Source organism: Musca autumnalis, unplaced genomic scaffold (genome assembly GCF_047663935.1).
Source record: "Musca autumnalis isolate F117 unplaced genomic scaffold, ASM4766393v1 scaffold_5, whole genome shotgun sequence".
Taxonomy (NCBI): Eukaryota; Metazoa; Arthropoda; class Insecta; order Diptera; family Muscidae; genus Musca; species Musca autumnalis.
In genome coordinates, this window is record NW_027412088.1 from 96,812,852 (window position 1) to 96,835,064 (window position 22,213).

The 22,213-nt window shown below is 37.7% G+C and overlaps 1 protein-coding gene across 1 annotated transcript in view; it reads right to left on the reverse strand.

Moving 5' to 3' along the window:
* Positions 1-22,213, reverse strand: part of NaCP60E (Na channel protein 60E) — an 898,928-nt gene that overhangs the window by 620,511 nt on the left and 256,204 nt on the right. Inside the window, exon 3 of the mRNA XM_073956139.1 lies at positions 9,356-10,918. Within this exon, the coding sequence (XP_073812240.1) occupies positions 9,356-9,392 (37 nt within the window). The 5' untranslated portion in view covers positions 9,393-10,918. The remainder of the gene's footprint in view (positions 1-9,355; positions 10,919-22,213) is intronic.

The following is a 22,213-nucleotide window of genomic DNA, read 5'->3' on the forward strand; positions in this document are numbered from 1 at the left end:
CTGGAGTAGGTAAATTGGTTATAGGTTTATTGATAACCGGAATAATGGTATTTGTTTTATTGGTAGGAATAAGAGCCAAGGATGAAGAAGACTCAGGAAGAGTGCTAGCTACTGATGAGTTTTCAGATGACTGGGCAATTGGAGTGATAGGAGGAGCTGAAGTAGCAATCGGGGAATTTAAAGCAATCAGATTTTCAGAGGTGGAAATGGTATTACTGGCTGACGATTTTTTCCTTTTCGGAGAATCAACCGAGTAATCAAAACTATTTAACATTTTTTTCTATTTTTTCCAAATTGTTAAAAAGGGGATTGAATTTCTTTTTTAATTTAGAGACTTCTAATTTAGTTTCTTTAAAAAGACGAACGAAATTTATTTCTTTATCTCTACAGTCAGGGCACGACCAACGTAATCCCATGGATCTATCAGTAATATAATCAAATTGTTTACCATTAAACCCAGCACATTTAAAATGGGCATGGTTATCACATATCCAACAGGTAATCAATCTCTCAGAAAAATTTCTAATACTGCATTCCCTATATAAACAAGCCATGGTGATAATTAATAATATGCCTGAAAGTATGCTACGGTATATATAGGTTAAATAATTATAGTTTGAAAATCACTGAAAATTAATATTACGGCCTAAAAGTATGCTATGAATGGTTTCAATAAAGAAAATCTATCAAAAAGAAGGAAAAATAAAACAAAAGAATGAAATGTCAGAACGACAGAAACACAAAGCACTACAAAGATAGAGTAATGAAAATTCACAACTTTATTTCAAGCACTAGTGTTTTAAAAAGCACTGATTTTAAAATATTTCACTGAAATTCGATGAAGTAACAAATGATTAGTATAATTATCACTATTAACACTTTATTAAACACCGAAAAACTATTGAAATTAATTATTTTTTTAAATCGATATAAGAGCTCGCCAAAAACACTTGCACACAAGCAGAGATGCCAGACTATTTAAGGGATATTCGGTGGTCGTTTTTAAATGCGGACTGCGGATCGATACATATCATAGTTTGGCGCCTAAAGGCTGTTTCGCCAGACCTATACGTTCAAAGGCTTTTCAAGCAGTTTCTGAGGTAGGTGGTATCGCCTCAAAGCTCCTACTGCTTTGCAAGATGATGTTGACTTTCTCGTGAAACAAAAATCACCCTATACAAAACGCATACTACTTACTATATGGCTTCGAAGCATGGGTAGTTGCGCAAGTAGATAAGAACATTTCTGCGTTGACAGTGAATATCGATGTCGGGAAGGCCAAGACTTCCATGAAAATGCAAAGTCAATGAAGTGATCAAAAAGCGTGGTATCCCCATTTGTGAAACGAATCCAAGAGATCGAGGAAATGGAAATCTATTTATAATAAGTCAGAATTATGGTTTTTGTGCGTGCCTTGGCTCTGTGCTTAGATCGTATTCACAAATTCACACAAGACAGGCCCATCAGCTATCTCATAAAAAAGTGAGCAAAGGCTATAGTCGGGACGGGCAGACTTTTTGATATCTTACACCACTATCCCTGTGTATAAGCTTTTTACTGATAAAAATCTCTTTTTTGCAAATACGACAGTTACTGCCAACCTGACTTTTATGCCAAATAACGCAGGGCTAATCAAACCAAAATAATTAATAATATTCCTCAAATTTGAGTTTAGGATACATGAGCATATTTTTCTATATTTCAAGTATATTACCACTTTTGGCAACGCCATTGTGATCGACGTATAGCTCAGAATTTAGGCCACTTTTGTTGAAATGCACCCAACCAAACCTAGAATATTCGTCAGTACAATTCAGAAATGAAAAAAGTGGGATTGTTTGATATTTTCTTTTTTTTACAAATAGGTTTTTTCTTTTCGAATAACCCTACTAAAAACGGAAATAGTCACTTATGAATAAAACGTTGAATATTCTCCACATAACCTTTTCTTGGCCGTTCCGACTCATGGTTATTATTCGATCATCACCATACACAACAGACTTCCTTATCGTTGGGGCCCTTTTCAAACCCCAAAATTTCGCATGAATCTGATCAAAATTCCGAACTGTAACGAGATTATTAAAAAATGTAAAAATGAGATGCATTACCGACAAATGCGATATCTCCGTTGTTCGACCACCTACGCCAATGTAAAGGGGATCTTTCTTCTTTCGTTGAGGGACTTTTCTTTTGAAATACTCCTAACAGAAGCAGATATATAGCTGAGAATGAAACTTTGAATTTTCTCCACATAAGTTTTTGTCCATTCCGTCCCATGAATGTTACCATTACCAATCAATCAATAGGCTTCTTCCTCCCCAGGACCCCCATTAACACCCTACATTTAGTGACGATCAGATAAAAATTGCGGTCTGTTACGTGATTACAAAGATAGAACGCATTACCGACTACTGCGATATCTTCGTTGTTTAACTACCTCCGTCAACTTCTACTTCCATACCTCAGGCTTTGCTTTTGGAAGATATCCAACCAAAGCTGCGATATTCGTCATTACAATTAAAATAGCAAAATTTAAAAGTTGGTTTGGATTAGCGACTATAGCGATATCTCCATTGTTTGACCACCTACGACAACCTACTTTACATCGTTGTAAATGTGATATATTCTACTTTCATTCCCAGGTTAGGTATACACCTTATAAAAGCGGAGATATTCGTTTTGCAATCAGACGTTGACTTCTTCTTCTTGACCACTTACGACAACCTACTTTACATCGTTGTAAATGTGATATATTCTACTTTCATTCCCAGGTTAGGTATACCCCTTATAAAAGCGGAGATATTAGTTTTGCAATCAGACGTTGACTTCTTCTCCAAATAAGTTTTTTGCCCATTCCGATCCCTGAATATTGCCCGACCATCACCAACATCAATACGCTTCTTCCCCTCCGGGACCCCCATTAACACACAAAACTTGGTGACGATCCAAACGAAATTGCGACCTGTAGCGTGATTACAAGGTTTAGATGGACATATCCATAAGTATAAGTCAACGACCTTTATTTCGATATGTTAGAAACTTTTTGGCCAAAACCAACTTTTAATACCCTCCCCACACAGGGGTGCTGGTTATAAAAACGGGATCGGTCTCTAAATGAACGGTATTACTTTATTCATTAGTTAGTTAACTTGTTAACTTTTATAAAAACGACTTACAACTTGGTAAATGGCGGACTTGATTGACTTGATCAATAACACCGTGACACATAACGGAACTCAAAGTATGGAGGTGAAAAATTTCTTTTGAAGATTATAAATCGTGGTGAGTTCATAAAGAACTCAAAGGAAAATTTTCGCCAAAGGTCACATGGCTTGATGATTGTTTTGATTTTTCCCTGTGGCATAACTATTTTTCCGGACTTATAATATTATCTTCATTGGCTTTCATCGCCAAAAGAAAATGTTCACCCCTCAAGGGTTGATCTTCCTATTTATGCGCAGTAACATTTTCCCTTAAAACGGGTTAAGACAAGTAAAAAAGTATGAGTCGGCTTGGCCGACAGAGATATACCCTCAACCTGTGTGGATTGAAATACTTTTTTTTAGGGGGGTTTTCAAAATTTTGGAAGTATGAACCGACAAAAGTATGGGATTAAAGTTCAAAAATTTGCGGGGATAACGATAGATAGGGCTACGAAAAACATAATATCGCTGTAAACCGGGCCACTAGGAAACCCTTCGGTTAAAATGTCCAAGGGATCCTCAAACAGACCCTTAACCACACAAAATGTTGAACATTTGTGTGGGTGGTACCACAAGGCCAAAATTTGAGCATAAACTAAGTTTCGACAAGATCCAAAGATTGGACCAAATCGGTTGCTACGTCTATGAGAAATCGCGCGTACCATTTTAGCGAATATTTTCGAACTTTAGTGGGGGAGGTACCGAAAGGAGTGGACCTATAAGCACCACCTTCGAATTTCATCTAATATTCGAAGAAATATTACAATATCCAAGTGTGAACGAACGCAGTATTCGGTTCGAGCTCTCCAGCCACTACATATGGCGCCATAGGGGCTTTTCCAACTTTCGGGCAGTTTTCTCAAGAAGTATGGACTTGCGCCTTTATAAACTTTTACTGTCGTAATTGAGACAGCGAATGCAAGTTGCTTCAACAAAAATCAAAGTGCTTCGAGAGCAGGTCTTAAAGTGAATTAATCCAAAAATTTGTGTGGGAGGTACCCGAAGGAGTACACAAATATAGTCCATATTCGAACCTGATCTATATCTGGTAGATATATTATCATCAAGAGTTATCGTGTGCACATTTTTTCCGAACATTTTTGAGCTTTTGTGGAGGAGGTACCTGAAGGAGTGGACCGATATGGCTTGTCTACGAGCATAAACTAAGTTTGCACAAAATCTTACGAAGGCCACATTTTGGACCGTATCGAGAGTTATCCTTTCGAGCGTTATCTTGCGTTCCAACCACTACACACGGTGTCATAGGGATTTTTTTCACCTTTCAGGCTATTTTTCAGTTAGTATGGCAGTGAATACAAGTTGCTACAACAACAATCAAAGCGATTCGAGAGCAGCTCCTAAACAGAACTTTTCCGAAATTTTGTGTGGTAGGTACCCGAAGGAGTGGACCGATGAGTCCATATTGAAACCTTATCTAAGTCTGGTAGAAATTTCACGATGTGCAATGTATGGACCAAATCGGGTCTTTCCTTCAAAAGCTATGGCACAAATTTTCCGAACATTTCCGAACTTTTGTGGGGGAGGTACCGGAAGGAGTGGACCGATATAACCCATCTTCGAACATAAACTAAGTTTGGACAAAAAATTTTAGGAAACCCAAATTTTGGACCGAATTGTTTAATCTGTTCGAGAGTTGTCGTGCGCTCCAGCCAGCCAGACAGACAGACGGACGGACATGGCTAAATCAATTCCAAATTCTCTGAAACACATTCAACACATCCAAACATACTTGGGGTCTAAAACCATTATTTCGATGAGGCATATTTTGCCCGTATGAAAGTGTATATACATACCCTCATTAGCATAAATGCTGAGGGTATAAAAACGGTTTCTTTGTTCTAGCATCGGAACCTAAAAAGTTGTACTCAACAATGTTTATAAGCTTTCTAATGGTATACATATATGGTTAATGAGTTACTTAAAACTGTTTAAATGCCCCGGTTTTATATCGGAATATCAGGTTAAAAATTTAAAAAGGATCTATCCTCCAAGAAAAATTGGCACTAATGTTTTCGGCATAACGAGAGCTATTTACGCTAAATATTTCAGATGTGCCGCAGATGTCTATATGTTCAAAGGGCTCTTGAACAGTTTCTTTTTCTTTTCCGCACTTAAACAAAAATTTTGATTTTTTTTTAGTCCAATCTTGAACATAATTTAAGTTTGTGCAAAATATTTCGATTATATGTTATGTGGAAAGTGTGGACAAAATCGGCTACGGCCTTCGCAATTTATCGTGTGCACCATTTAAGCGAATAGTTTTGAACTTTTGAGAGGGAGGTACCCAAAAGGACTGAACCAACATGGCCCATCTTGGAACTTGATTTAAATTTGGGCAAAATATTACGACTGCCAAATTTTGGACCGAATTGGTTGATACGTTAGAGAGTTATCGCGCTGGTGCCATAGCGGTTTTTACAGCTTTCGGGCAATTTTCTTAGGAAGAATTAGCTTGCGCCTCCCTAAAAACTTGTACGCTGAGGGTATAAAAAACTAACAGATTAGCAAATATTTTATGCATGTTGAGTCGGAGTCGACTCCTGAGTTCGAGTCGTGTTCGTGAAGAAAATCGTGCTGGAGTCCGAGTACAACCCCGTGGTGTCACCTGGGGAACTGCCTTTAATACCCGTTAAAGGTAGTGAGCTAACATGTGCCGCGCGTTCGCCCATAAGAACGTTAAAAACTTGGGTTTGGGTGTCGGGTTAGTAACCCTCCCCTAGAAAAAACAGCCTACTATGAAAAAACGAAAGAAAGGAAAAACAAACCCCTCTAAAGTTGACGAACCCCGCAAACGTTTTAAGGACCATGATTTGCGAATCTGCACCTGGAATGTTCACACTCTTTATAGAGAAGGTGCAGTCTTCGCATTGGCAGACGTACTTGAAAAGTACAAGGCCGATATTACTGCCATAAAGGAATTACGATGGATTGGGAAAGGCGTCACAACAACACCTAAAGGTGACGCACTGTATTATAGCTGCCATTACGTAAAGCACGAGTTTGGTTGCTGATTCGTAGTTAGTCGGAGACTAACACATCTGGTATCCAGCTTCACCACAGTGAATGCAAGACTTGCTGCAATTCGAATAAAAGCTAAATTCCTCAACATCAGCTTTATTTGCGCTCATGCTCCCACTGAAGAAAAGGACGAACAGACCAAAGATATATTTTACGAGCGCTTAGAAGAAACATATGACCGTTGGCCTGCCCATGACATTAAAATCATTCTAGGCGATTTTAATGTTAAAATTGGAAAGGAGAGTATCTTTGGCCCAACAGTCGGGAAATTCAGTCTCCACAGTGAAACATCTGACAATGGTATGAGGCTGATAGACTTTGCAGCTGCAAAATACATGGTAGTTAGCAGTACCAGATTAAATCATCTCGATATTCATAAGGGCACCTGGCTGTCTCCAGATCAAAGAAAAAGTAATCAAATTGATCATGTTGTGATAGATGGAAGACATTCATCGAGCGTGTTGGATGTACGATCGTTCCGAGGCGCAAACATTGATTCGGACCACTACCTTGTTGCAGCAAAGGTACGTACCCGTCTAAACGTTGCAAATAAAGCACGAACAGACACAGCGCGGAAGTTGGACATCGATAGGCTGCAAACACAACAGATAGCCACAGCATATTCCACTCAACTAGCCCAATTGCTTAACGCGAGCACTCCTTGTACCGATAACATAACACAATGGCAAAATATTGCCCACTCCATGCAAACAGCCGCAAAATCCATACTTGGATTCCAGAGACCTCCACAAAGGAATTCATGGTATGACCAGGAGTGTCGTGCTGCTACCGAAGAGAAAAATGCGGCATATAGGGCTACTTTACAATCCGGAGCAACGCGTAGCGCACGAGAGAGATATCGGGAGAAAAGGAGAGAGGAGAAACGTCTTTTCCGCAGGAAAAAGAGAGAGAGAGATGGAAAAGCGGGAGTGTGAAAAAATCGAGATGTACAGGAGCCAGAATGAAGTCCGAAAATTCTACCAAAGAGTCAAGCATCAAACCGGCTGAAGAATAATAAAGCAGCAGGAACCGATGGCTTACCAGCCGACCTGTTTAAAACCGGAGGCGACGCGCTGATAAGGTGTATGCATCAGCTAGTTAGCACCATCTGACAGGAAGAACGCGTACCCGACGATTGGAACCTGAGCATCCTATGTCCCGTCCACAAGAAAGGATATGAGACTGTATCCTCCAACTATAGGAGCATAAGTCTTCTCCCTATTGCCTATAAGATAGAGTCAGGGATATTGTGCGAACGACTAAAGCCAATGGTCAACGAAATAATTTGACCATACCAATGCGGCTTTAGACCTGACAATAGCGGTTTTAGACCTGACAATAGTTCCTTGTACTAGTTCCAAAACGTATAAGTAACATAATGAAATATAACGTGTGATAGTAAGTATACGCAGTTTGTTCAAAGAAAAAATGTGGGCCATTGGAACTGCGAAGTGAACTAGATAGTTCCATATAGTTCCTTTTGCACAACTCTACCTGACCAGTCCACCAATGACCAGATATTTACCCTGCGGCAAATCCTAGAGAAGACCCAAGAGATGCAGATCGACACATCGATTATAAAGCAGCATTCGACAGTCCCCTCCGATCAAAGATATTCCATGCAATTCCTGAATTTGGTATCCCCGCAAAGCTCATCCGGCTTTGTATGATGACTCAGTTAAAATTGGAAAGAACCTCTCCGAAGAATTTTGTACCAAAAGAGGTTTCAGACAAGGAGACAGCCTTTCGTGTGACCTATTCAACATTTTGCTGGAAAAGGTAATACGAGATGCAAATGTCAAAAGAAATGGCACAATTTACACCAATAGGCACATGTTACTTGCTTATGCTGATGACATAGACATCATGGGTCGATCAGTAAAGGGAGTAACTGATACCTTTAAGAAGATCGAAGCAGAATCTGCGAAAGTGGGTCTGGCGGTAAACGGCGAAAAGACCAAATTGATGGTGTCGACGCGCAAAGCGTCCATAGTGCTCGGACCAACTGTGGAAGTTGGTACCTACAATTACCTCGGCACTGCCATAAACACAGCAAACAACATCAGTTGTGAAATAAGAAGAAGAATTGTATTGGCCAACAGATGCTTCTATGGTTTAAGTAAGCAATTTAAAAACAAAGCCACATCTCGTCAAACAAAAATAACACTATACAGAACGCTGATACTACCCGTGCTAATGTATGGCTCCGAAGCATGGGTACTTGCGCCAGCATATAAGGCAGTGTTTGGTGTGTTTGAGAGGAAAATTTTTCGAAAGATCTACGGGCCGATTTGCGTTGACGGCCATATCATAAGAATGAGCGATGAGGAGCCCGCTAAAAAGGCGTATGAATATATGCCACATGGCGGTGCACGCAGAATCGGCAGGCCTAAGCTTCGATGGAGCATACAAGTGGATGAAGAAATGATAAGGCGCGGTATTCCAAAAAGCGAAGTGAAAAACAGAGGGGAATGGAGATCTTTTCTTCGGTCTATGGAACAAATGTTCTGTAATGGGCCAGCAATTATAACACTGAAATGGCCTAATTTTTTGCTATAAGTCCAGATTTTGATAAAACATCCATTGAATGGTACCTCCCGATTTTCGATATTTTCAACGTTTTAGCCACATTAAAAGTTCTGCCCGGCGAAACTTAACCCGTTTTCATTTGTTTTATTTTCTTGTTTGGATTTGGATTGGATTATCGTATTCTTCGCAGGATTCAGAATGAACATCCCTCATCCTTAAACTAACCAAAACAATTCATAATCCACTTTAATTATAAATCACCAACAGAAAACAGCTTCATCTTGGAATTCATTATCTTTCAGATACAAAATAATCAACATGTGTACGTAAACACAAAGTTCTCAATGTAATGCTCAAAAGTATGCACAGATCCATATTAAACAAAATATGTTACTGATTTCTTAATAAAATATTACCAAGAAGAAACAAATAATTGCGGTATTTTAGTGAATATATTGTCGAGTTTATTTCTCCCAAAAGGCATTAGCAATTTTATGTCCCCACAAATCCTAATCCTACAAATCCGTCCCTCCCTCCCTTTATCCATTCACAACGAAACACTCGGAACAATATTTTGTACTCACCTTCGTTCGATGTAGGTGTTTTGTCATTATTACTCATCTTGATGGATTTCTATGGAGATTCCTTTGTAGTTGACGATATAGATGAGAGTCTTAAAGGTGGCTGACCGGCCGTGTTTGTGAATCCGTTGTGGTATTTTGTTATTGATATTTCGTTGTTGTTGTATGGTTCTTTTCTTATCTATGTAATCTCCACCCTCCTTTTTCCTCTCTTCTATGTCCTTTATTAACTTTCTTAATAAATGTTTATGGTTATTATCTTTCTGTGCTATTTGTTATTGTTGCTTTTGTTAAAGGGCAGGTGTTCGGTTACTAATCCTTAATAAAAATTCTTATAGATTTAAGATTGTAGTTGTTTGTTATTCTTTTGTGATTTAATTTTACTGCTGTTGTATTTGTTGCTTCTGTCTTTTCTTGGTATCCTTCATATCTTGCTTTTGTGAGTTGTGTGCTTTTGTTTCCGTTGTTGAACAATTGATGGCGGTCGCTAGGTGAAGGCCAAAGGTAAAGTTGGGGAAAAATGCAAAAAACCGGAGGTATGAAGAAAGGCGTTCGCAGAGTAGTCGCTCGCTGTTGATTTGTTGTTTTTGTTGCTATTTGAATAGCAGTTTTCTAGGGTTTCTCTATTTAATTTCTGTTTTCACTCAATTAGATTTTCAAAAGTTTTCGGCTAGTTTTCCGTTGATATTGTTTGAACAAAGTTTTAGTGGTGTTAGTGTTGTTCATGCTGGCTATGGTTTGTTTACTTTCTGCTTGCGCTATCGTATGGAGGACTCTAGGCTGATGTTTGCATTTTGTGCGGGGGCAGGAAAGTGGGGGCGTTGTTTCTTTACTTTGTTCTTTTTGGTTACCCGTTTCCCCACCTACAATTTGCTGTTATCCTATTTGGGTTTTGTATTTACACAGTTTAGGTTTGTCTACTCCCACGTTATTTTCTTTAGTTTGGAGGATTTTTTTCGATTCGCTTTTCGAATCCTCGGTTAGGTTTGTCGTTGTTGTTGCTGGCGCTGCTGTTATGTTTTTTTCGCTAGATTTTCCTAACAGAAAAATTGAATTGGTGTTTTAGTTTATATTTTCAATTTGTTGAATTTTCGTTGCTTGTATTTTATAACAGTGCAGTGCCGAATGACCACTTGGCCAGAATTGTTGATGTTGCTGTTGTTGTTGTTTTTGCTGCTGCTGTTGTTCATCTTGTGGTCTAAATGTATTTGCCCACTTTAGCTGGTGTTTGGTTGTTCGCTGTGGTTGCTGTGGTTGATAATTTTGGTTCAACATGTTTTGTTGTTGTTGCAGTTTTCTTTTTCTGCTTTCACTTCGCGTCCACCATTTTGCCAGTTGAAATCTACACAATTTTATTTTATTTCATTTCACTCAATTCGACTTGTTTCATTTCTTCTTGATGATTCTATTTTCCAAAGAAATTACTCAAGTACCGCCTCAGAAATTCACAAAATTATATTTCATTTCATTGCCAGTGATAAGTGTGCCTCTTCAAAACCAATCTCAACACGGATCATGTATCTGCTGTGACCTTCAGGCATATTGCTGTTGCCGTTTTTATTGTATCTGCAAAATAGAAAAGAAACAAAATTGAATTTATTTTGAAAATATATGTATGCATGTATCAATTTTTTAAAATTAATTGTCTCAGTCGTACAGTGACGCACATTTTAACAGGCAATAAAGAAAACATGTATGTCTGTTTAATAAATTCGGATATCACTATTATTTCGTGCGATTTGACTGCCCTGCTTGGTTAGTAAAAGCCAGAAAAAATATAAACACCAGAAATGTTCCGTTAGATTTAAACGTCACTTCTGTTAATTTAGTTATTATTTTCTTTGGTTTATTTAAATAACACTACCTTATATTATAGTTTTTTTTAATTCGAACAATGGATGCCGTTTCAGATGCTTGTAACATGCATTTTTATAATTTCACAGGCCAAATTAATCAAAATCGTGTATATAGTAACAACTTTCATGACAAATACGTCTCAATTAAAACGACTAAAGGCCTCGGTACATAAGAAGCCTCGCCCGCTACCTTGCTTTCGTGTCTCGCTTCATTTCTGTTATAATAAAAATAAAAGAATAAAGAAGTCCGAACCAATTTCTAACAAGGTTGCCCTTTTCTTCTTTATTCATTTATTTTTATTATGTCAGAAATAAAGCAAGACAAGAAAACCAGGCGGCGGGACTTCTTATGTACATCGGCCTTTAAAACTAAATTAACTTCGTTGTGAACGCACCCTACATTTTTGTAAAAACAGTATGACGTGGGCAAAACAGTAGAGGACCGAGTAGAGGGCCGATTTGGTCCAAAATTTGTCTTTAATAATATTTTGTCCAAACTTAGTTTAAGTTCTAAGATGGGTCATATCGGTCCACTCCCTCGGGTACCTAAACCACAGAAGTTATTATACCCTCAGCATTTATGCTAACGAGGGTATATACACTTTCATACGGGCGAAATGTGCCTCATCGAAATAATGGTTTTAGATCCCAAGTATGTTTGGACGAAATGTGTTTCAGAATTTGGAGTCGATTTAGCAATGTCCGTCCGTCTGTCTGTCTGGCTGGCTGGTGCGCACGATAACTCTCGAACGGATGAGCCGACTGCGTCCAAAATTTGGCTTTCGTAATATTTTGTCCAAACTTAGTTTATATTCGAAGATGGGTCATATCGGTCCACTCCTTCCGGTACCTCTCCCACAAAAGTTCGAAAATGTTCGGAAATTTTGCGCACGATAACTCTTGAAGGAAGTAACAAATTTGATCCATACTTTGCACAACGTAAAATTTCTACAAGACTTAGAGGAGGTTCTAATATGGACTCAATCGGTCCACTCCTTCGGGTACCTCCCACACAAAATTTCAGAAAAGTTCAGTTTAGGACCTGCTCTCGAATCATTTTGATTTTTGTTGCAGCAACTTGTATTCACTGCCCCCCATACGACGGTACAAGTTTCATCAGGGGCACGTCCATACTTCCTGTGAAAATAGCCTGAAAGGTACAAATAACCCCTATGACACCGGGTGTAGTGGTTGGAGCGCAAGATAACTCTCGGACGGATCTGCAAATTCGGTCCAAAATGTCGCCTTCGTAATATTTTGTGCAACTTAGCTTAAGTTCGAAGATAAGCTATATCTATCCACTCCTTTAGGTACCTCCCCCACAAAAGTTCAAAAATGCTCGGAAAAATTGTACGCACGATGGCTCTTGATGGGAGCGACCGATTTGGTCCATAGTTTACACATCCTAATAAATCTACCAGGTATAGATCAGTTTCGAATATGGACTATATTTGCTCACTCCTTCGGGTACCTCCCACACAAAATGTTGGATAAATTCACTTTAACAACTGCTCTCGAATCACTTTGATTTTTGTTGCATCAACTTATATTCGTTGCCTCAATTACGATAGTAAAAGTTTTTTTTTTAGGGGCAAGTCCATACTTCTTGAGAAAATAGCCCGAAAGTTGTAAAAAAACCCCTATGGCACCATATGTAGTGGCTGGGAGCTCGAACCGAATACTGCGTTCGTCCACACTTTGGATATTGTAATATTTCTCTGAATATTAGATGAAATTCGAAGATGGTGCTAGTACGTCTACTCCTCCCTGTACCTCCCCCACAAAAGTTCGAAAATATTCGCTAAAATGGTACGCACGATGTCGCATAGACTTTGCAACCGATTTGGTCCAAATCTCTAAATATTGTCAAAACTTAGATTACGTTCAAATTTGGGCCCTATCTGTCCAATCCTTGTGGTACCACCCACACAAATATTCAACATCCACACAAATATTCAACAACATGGAAAAAAGTACTTCAATCCACGCAATCGCTACCAATATAATGATTTCATCCCGGCGATGTGAATTATCAATTGGCTTTTCGGTTTTTGAAATGATGTTTTTTTAGCGAAAACCCGAGCTCTTTAAGTGTCTAGTATTCTCATATGAATGAGAATCACACTCACTTTTCGGCTTTCCCAAAAAACATCAAAAACAAAATATTTTGCAACATGCCAGCACATATCGAACACATCGTTGAAAAGAACATCAACACAGTTACCTGTAAATGATTGTTGTTGGAATTTGTTTTAAAATTACCTTGCGCGTGCCAACCGCTGTTAATTTTTTTCGCAAAAATTATGAGCACGATAACTCTCGAAGGGACTGATCACGCTTTGTACATCGTTATATTTCTACCAGACATAGATCAAGTTTGAATATAGTCCTCTTCTTCGGGTACATCTTACACAAAATTTCGGAAAAGTGCATTTTAAGACCTCCTCTCGAATCGTTTTGATTTTTGTAGTAACAACTTGAATTTGCTGCCCTCATTACGACGGTACAAGCTTTTTCAGGGCAAGTTCATACTTCATAAATCGCCCGAAATCTGTAAATACCCGCTAAGGTACCACGTGTAGTATATGCAGCGCACGATAACTCTCCAACCGATAAACCAATTTGATTTAAAATTTGGAAGTCGCAATATCGCGCATAAGTTCAAAGTTCTAAGATGGACTATATCGGTCCACTCCTTTGGGTACGTACTCCACAACACACAGTGAATCTACCCATTGGCAAAAAATAAAAAAATGAATGTCAAAATTTTGGTACAACATCTGGCAACTCTGACAGCTATGACATGGACCTTTCTAAAAATATAGTAGTTTTTGTTTCATTCGAACGCTATCTTCTTAAGAATAGCTTCAAAAGTCGGAACATTTAACTAATATTTTTTGTTGTGAGTACAACCTAAATTTTAAGTGCAAGTAAATATATTCAAAATATCGCGAAACTAATACGTATAGCAAAATATTGTAGTGGATTTTGAAGGAGGAGGTAATAGCTTATTTTTCATTAAAAAATAGTGTTTTAGCTTGTTGTGGAATTCTAGTTAGCTGCATATCTTCTTAGTGTATTTTGTAATGCCAATTCGATCATATACTTAAATTTGACATAAGGTTTTAGTCATGATGCCCACCAGTGCCCACCTTGGGAATAATTTTCCAAAGTAGGTCATGGGTTTAAGATTATTCAGTATTAAAATCAGCTGTCATCTAGTGCCAGACTATAAGTGGGGGTCGCTGACTAAAGCTGCCCTAGAATAAGGTTTCTGTGGATATATTAGCGTATAACTCTGTTATCTGACTACGTACATTTACATAATTGGCATCAGTGGCAGGATGAATAAATCTTCTTCCAAATTTGTCTTACGTTGGCGGTACATGCCTTCCAGAAAGAATGCTATAAGTTATGTATTAAAATTTTTTGTAAATTTTCAGACAAAAATATTGATTTTTTTAATTCGTTAAATTGGTTGGATTTTATGTTGTTTTGAAGATTGTTTTGTTTCCCCAAGCCTATTTTTGCATCATAAGATAATTGGGCCTTTGTTCATGTCATTTTGTATTAAAAGCGTAAAACTATTCTTACCATATACCACTCCAGAGGGGAAAGGGGGCAGAATGTTACGCTCGTGGTTTCTTAAAACACTGTTCGCAGCAGCACAAAGCTGTAACCGGCGCATTGGCTTGATTTTTACACTCTAAATATTTTTGGTCACTTTCACCATACAAGCGGATCCACTGTGCAACAGTTCAAAACTTTTCGCTAAAATGGTTCGCACGATAACTCTTAACTCGTGATATTCCTACAAGACATAGATCAGATTGTAATATGAACAATATATTGTGGGTGACGTGCTAAAGTGTTGTATACGCCACTTTTGACTTTTTGAGATGCAGGTGGTTTCTAGGGTTTTCTGGTATGCTCTGTCTGAATGCTATAGTTTACGATATATCCACGCTTCGACGCGAAAGCTTAAACTTTTTTCAGTTACGAAATTAATATTTTGAACACTTACAAGTTAAAAAACACATTTCAAAAATCGGAAATTTAATTTTCGATTTAGGAGTTTTTAATTTATTGATGCAAATACGGACAAATTTTTTGTCATTCTGTTCCATATGGTGTACAATATTTTACATTTGTGTCACAAGTGTGGATATGGAACAAATCTAAAAAAATTCTTTGAAATTTTGCCTTTTTAGGGCGAAGATCATTTTTAATGATTTTTGTTAATTTTCTCGTTTAGAGTTAAGCTTGATGATCTGAAATTATTTGCAAGTGAAAAAGGAAAGCCAAGGACTCGAACCCACATAGTCACCAAATTACGTTACCTGGTTTCATTGGTGGTAAAGCAAATCTTCGGACGTATCGACTATGTAATGGCTTCTCTGTCCTAGAACTTATCGTTTTTCAAATGCAAATGTGTTTTTGTACACTAACGCGGATACTTGGCCACAGAAATGTATTTTCTTCACGACAAACGCTTTTTGCGCTGACTTTGAAGTTATGAGTTTTGGCTTTGAACGCTAACACGCCATGACAACATTAAAAATGATCTTCGCCCTAAAAAGGCAAAATTTCAAAAAATAAAAAACAGGATGAGCCCGGCTGGGATTTGAACCCACGTCCTTGAAAAACATATCAAAAAATGTTGTCATGGCGTGTTAGCGTTCAAAGCCAAAACTCATAACTTCAAAGTCAGCGCAAAAAGCGTTTGTCGTGAAGAAAATACATTTCTGTGGCCAAGTATCCGCGTTAGTGTACAAAAACACATTTGCATTTGAAAAACGATAAGTTCTAGGACAGAGAAGCCATTACATAGTCGATACGTCCGAAGATTTGCTTTACCACCAATGAAACCAGGTAACGTAATTTGGTGACTATGTGGGTTCGAGTCCTTGGCTTTCTTTTTTCACTTGCAAATAATTTCAGATCATCAAGCTTAACTCTAAATGAGAAAATTAACAAAAAATTCTATTTTCTAAAATTCTCTATAACTTTTATATCACTGTGTATCATTTTACTAGTATGCTCTAGAAAGTTGTTTATTGAAATCTTAGGTACATTTTTGTAGTTAACTGTATCCCTAATTTTTGGGCGGCTTGGTAACTGTGGACCAGAATAGGAGAAAAAAGTATAAAAATCGAATATTTTCAAAAGGTTTTGGCTATTTTAGCATTTAAGATATCTTTGCCACATCATTGTGGTTGATCGCTTTCTTGCGAAAACCAAGAAAACCAAGAAAAGAGGATAAAATTCGCATTTGTTTAGCTACTTTGGCCATTAAGAACCGTTTCTACAGAGTTCGTATGTTCTAGAAAGTTGTTTGCTGAGATCCAACAAACATTTTACTAGTTGGTTGTTTGCTTCAATTCCGATCGGATTGATATCTGCAGACTAAAATCCGAGAAAAAAATATAATGGCAATTTGGCCTTGAAGATGAAGTTGAATGGATCTTATGTGTTCACAATTATTATTCTTTAGGACAAGAGCTACAACCTTGCCTTCACGAGTATTCCCAAATTCCAAGCGGTTTAGATGATATGTGCCTGACAAAATGATCCCTTTTGACATTAAAGCCTCAGGTCTCTATGGGACCATAACCGCGAAAGTTGAAGTTATGTTTGGTCTTCTATCACGCTGCGGTGTCAAAATATGGTTAACAATTTTTGTGTCGCATACTGTATTCCAGCACATATTCATCTATATTTTTGCAAATATGTTTTAGATACTACAATTAATAATTCAAGTCAGAAATATAAGTATTTTCTTTAGTCAGCTCCACGCAGTTGTGACGCAAAATATTAAAATGCGATTATCTCAAAATGAGCAGCTTATGGAACAATTAAGCTGACACCGACGATATGTCAACTTATTCGGGTACCCCAAACAAAATTTTGGGAAAGTGCAGAGGAGGTCCTACTCACGAATCCTTTTGATTTTTCTTACAACAGGTTTTACTCAAGGTCCCTATTACGATACTATATTTGGTTTTAAGTGGGAAGTCCAAACTTCTTGAGAAGGTGACCCTGCGTTGGTCCACACTTTGCATACCGTAGCAATTCTTCGAATATTAGACACAATTCAAAGGTGGTGCTTATAGGTCCACTTCTTCCGTTACCTCCATCAAAAATGTTTAAAATGAATGGTACGCGCAATATCCATAAACGGAGTAACCGATTTGGTCCAAACTGTGTATTGTGTCCAAAGGTTGTTTATGTTCAAAAGTAAGCCTTATGGGTTCACTCCTTGTGCTTCCACCTAAACAAATGTTGAACATTTGTATTTAAGTGTTCGAGGATCCTTTGGGAATTTTTACCGAACGTACTCTTAGTGTCGCTGTTTACAGCGATAACATGTTTTTCGTGGGCAAGTCAATGTTTCCTGGGGACCAACCGAAATAACTGGTATCGAGACGAATGACTCCCAAAATAAGATCCACTTTTAAAACGGACTATGCCGATTTGAGGTATTTGGTGCACCAAGCACTCAAATTATGTCCAATTTTGATGAAATTTGGAAAATGTCGCCGAATTCAATCTAAAAATATGTGTGTCAAATTATACTGAAATCGGTTTAGATTTGGATATAGCTCCCATGTATATGTTTGCCCAATTTGAGGTGTTTGGTGCACCAAACACAAATTCTGTTCCTTTTTCAATTATATTTTCGCCCGATTTCGTGTATTTGAAGCACCAAACATAAAATTTTGCTTTCGTAATATTTTGTCCAAACTTAGTTTAAGTTCGAAGATAAGCCATATTTGTCCACTCCTTCAGGTACATCGAAGATGGGTTATATCATTCCAATCCTTCCGGTACCTCCCACTCAACAGTTCGAAAATGTTCGGAAATTTTGTGCGCACGATAACTCTTGAAAAGAGTGACCGATTTGGTTCATACTTTACACATCCTAATATACTATATTTGTCCACTCCTTCGGGTATCTCCCACACAAAATTTAGAAAAAGTTCAGTTTAGGACCTGCTCTCGAATCGCTTTGATTTTTGTTGTAATAACTTGTATTCATACCCCCCCCCCCATACCACGGAAAAAATTTTCATCAGGAACGTCCATACTTCCTGAGAAAATAGACTGAAAGGTGACACCGTGTGTAGTGAATGGAGCGCGGACGGATCGGTCTTAAATTTGGCCTTCGTAATATTTTGTCCAAACTTAGTTTAAATACGAAGATAGGCCATGTTTGTCCACTCCTTCAGGCACTTCCCCCACAAAATTTCAAAAATTTTCGGAAAATTTGTGCCCACGATAACTCTTGAAGAGAGTGACCGATTTGGTTCATACTTAACACATCCTAATATATCTACCAGGTTAGCATATGGACTATATTTATCCACTCCTTCGCGTACCTCCCACACAAAATTTCGGAAAAGTTCAGTTTAAGACCTGCTCTCGAATCAATTTGATTTTTGTTGAAGCAACTTGTATTCGCTGCCTTATTTACGACAGCAAAAGTTGTTTCAGAGCAAATCCATACTTGTTGAGAAAACAGCTCGAAAGGTGTAAAAACCCCTATGGCATCATATATAGTGGTTGGAGAGCACGATATCTCTCGAACTGATCAACCGATTTGGTCCAAAATTTGGCCTTCGTCATATTTTGTCCAAACTTAGTTTCAGTTCGAACGTGGGGAATGAATACCCCTATATTTACAAAAATGTATCTCTCGAACTGATCAACCAATTTGGCCCAAATTTTGGCCTTAGTCAGTTCGTCTGTTCGCCTTTCAGTTCGAAGATTGGCAAATTTTTACGCACCATATCTTTTGAATGGGTACCATATCTTTTTAATGGGCAACCAATTTGTTTCAAACTTTGGATATCCTAATATTTTTTTCCAAATTTAGTTTAACTTCTAAAATGGCCCATATCGGTCCTCTCCTTAGTGTGCCTCCCCATGAAAGTTCAACATTTGTGTCTAAGTGCAGTTTAGGGTCTGTTTGAAGATCCTTTGGAAATGTATACCGATGCTGTTCGTTGTGGCCCTGTTTACAGCGATATTATGTTTTCCATGGACAAGTCCATGCACCCTGGCATACTGGTCTATCGGAAAGATATGACTTCCAAAAATAAGATCTACTTCCATAATGGACTATGCCGGTCTATTGCTTTAAGCACCTCCTCCACAACACTTTTGAACTTGGATCCTAATCCACATTTTTGTCGGCAAGTTCAAATATCCAAAAAGGGCCACAACATTCTGAAAAGGCTCTAAATACATTCGATCTGTCCGTAGATGTCCGTAGGCTATTGGTATATCCCTGCCGGCAAATCCGACTTATACTTTTTTACTTGTTTTATTTATATTATATGCACATTCCGAGTCTCCCACAGTTGCTTTATCTAAAGTCCAAAATCCCCTTTCTGTAGTAAGCGACTACTATTCTTCCTGGAGAAGTAAGATTAATGTTGAAAAATGCGAAGCCTTGTGTCTCAGAAATGCTTCGGGAAAATGTGCTAGATATGTCGTACCTTGAAACTGATTTTAAATGGAAATGAAATTCCGTTTAAGAACAGTTTTAAATATCTGAGTGTTCATTTCAATAAGTTAGTCAAATTTAATGAACACGCCAGAATATTACTACGTAAAGCAAATAAAGCAAAAGGAGCTCTAGCCGGTGTTTTGTGTAATAAAGCAACGCCTATTAAGACAAAGCTCTTAATTTACAAGACCGGCATAGGACCTATTCTAGTGTATGCTTTTCCAATATAGTTTAGCATTTCTCCTTCGGTTGTTCGAGAGCTTGAGGTTTGTGAAAGAAAGGTGCTCAGGCTGTGTGTGAATAAGAATTTTCAGAATCCTACGAAAAGATACTCTAATCGTCACATTTGTTCTGAATGTTCCATTATACCTATTGGTTTATATGCACTTAACTATCTTAGAAATTTTGTTGATAGCTTGTCCAATCACGAAAATACATTGGTATTTTCATAGAGGCTAGTTTTTTTTCTTTTCTGCATCTTTAATATTTAAAAGATTTCGTTTTGTATTTTTTTATTTAATTTTAAGTTAGTATTAAGTAAAATTAGTTTAAGTTGTTTTTATGGAAATATCCACTATTATTTTAGACAAAGTGTCGGGAGCAAACACTGGTAAACTACTGATACATGTTCATTTTTGAAAACTCCTCTACGAAGCAAGTTGTTATTAACCTCTCAACGAATTAAAATAATACTTTAAAATTTTAATATTTCCTTGTTATACGTCAAGTATTTCCTTATAATTGTGTAAAAGCCTCAATAAAATATATCTTGAATCTTGAATCTTGTTCATCAGCTCTCGGAAGAGAAAAACAACAAATTTATTTTTATACCCTCCACCATAGTATGGAGGGTATATTAAGTTTGTTTTTCCGTTTGTAACGCATTGAAATACTCATTTGCGACCCTATAAAGTATATATATTCTTGATCAAGGTAAAATTCTAAGTCGATCTGAGCACGTCCGTCCGTCCGTCCGTCCGTCTGTGGTAATCACTCTAGCATCCACAAAAATAGAGATAGGACGCTGACATTTTGGGAAAATGCGTCTTTTGTTTGCAGGCAGGTCAAGTTCGATGATGGGCTATATCGGTCCACGTTTTGGTATAGCCCCCATGTAATGGTACCCCCCGATTTACGGTATTTTGACGTTTTTAGCTACATTTTCAGACCGATTTGGCTATAATTTGACATTTAGGGTTCTTAAGTGTCAACAAACATATATAACAAAACTTGTGGACATAGGTCCACGTTTTGGTATAGCCCCCATATAACGGTACCCCCGATTTGCGGTATTTTGACGTTTTTAGCTAAATTTTTAGATCGATTTAGCTATAATTTGAAATTTAGGGTTCTTAAGAATCAATAAACTTATATAACAAAAGTTGTGGACATAGGTCCACGTTTTAGTATAGCCCCCATAAAACGGTACCCCCCGATATACGGTATTTTGACGTTTTTAGCTACATTATCAGACCGATTTAGCTATAATTTGACATTTAGGGTTCTTAAGTGTTAATAAACTTATAAATTAGAAGTTGTGGACATAGGTCCACGTATTGGTATAGCCCCCATATAACGGTACCCCCCGATTTACGGTATTTAGCTATAATTTGACATTTGAAGTTCTTAAATGTCAATAAACTTATGTGACAAAACTTGTGGACATAGGTCCACGTTTTGGTATAGCCCCCATATAACGGTACCCCCCGATTTACGGTATTTTGACGTTTTTAGCTACATTTTCAGACCGATATAGCTATAATTTGACATTTAGGGTTCTTAAGTGTAACTAAACTTATATAACAAAAATTGTGGACCTAGGTCCAAGTTTTGGTATAGCCCCCATATAACGGTACCCCCGATTTACGGCATTTTGACGTTTTTATCTACATTTCAGACCGATTTAGCTATCAATTGACATTTAGGGTTCCTAAATGTCAATAAACTTATATAACTAGTGGACATAGGTCCATGTTTTGGAATAGCCCCCATATAACGTTACCGCCCGATTTCAGGTATTTTGAGAATTTTACCAACAAGTTTTAACCGAATTATCTGTAATTTGAACATTTGACATTTGAAATTCTTAGTGGTCACCACACCTCTCCACCAAAAATTGTCAAGAAACCCCCCATATAACGGTACCTCCCGATTTTCAGTAATTTGACGATTTTAGCTACAATATTAAACCGAACAAGCAGTAATTTGACATTTGAAGTTCGTAGTGGTCACAACACCTCTCCATCAAAAATTGTCAACATAGGTCCATGTTCGGATATAGCTCCCATGTAACGGTACCTCCCAATTTTCAGTAATTTGGCAATTTTAGCTACAATTTTTAACAGAACTAACTGTAATTTGACATTTGAAGGTTGTAGTGGTCACCACACATCTGCATCAACAATTTTCAACATAGCCCCAATATAACGATACTTCCTGATTTTCGGTACTTTGAGGATTTTACTTAAAATGTTTAACCGAACGTAGGTCCAT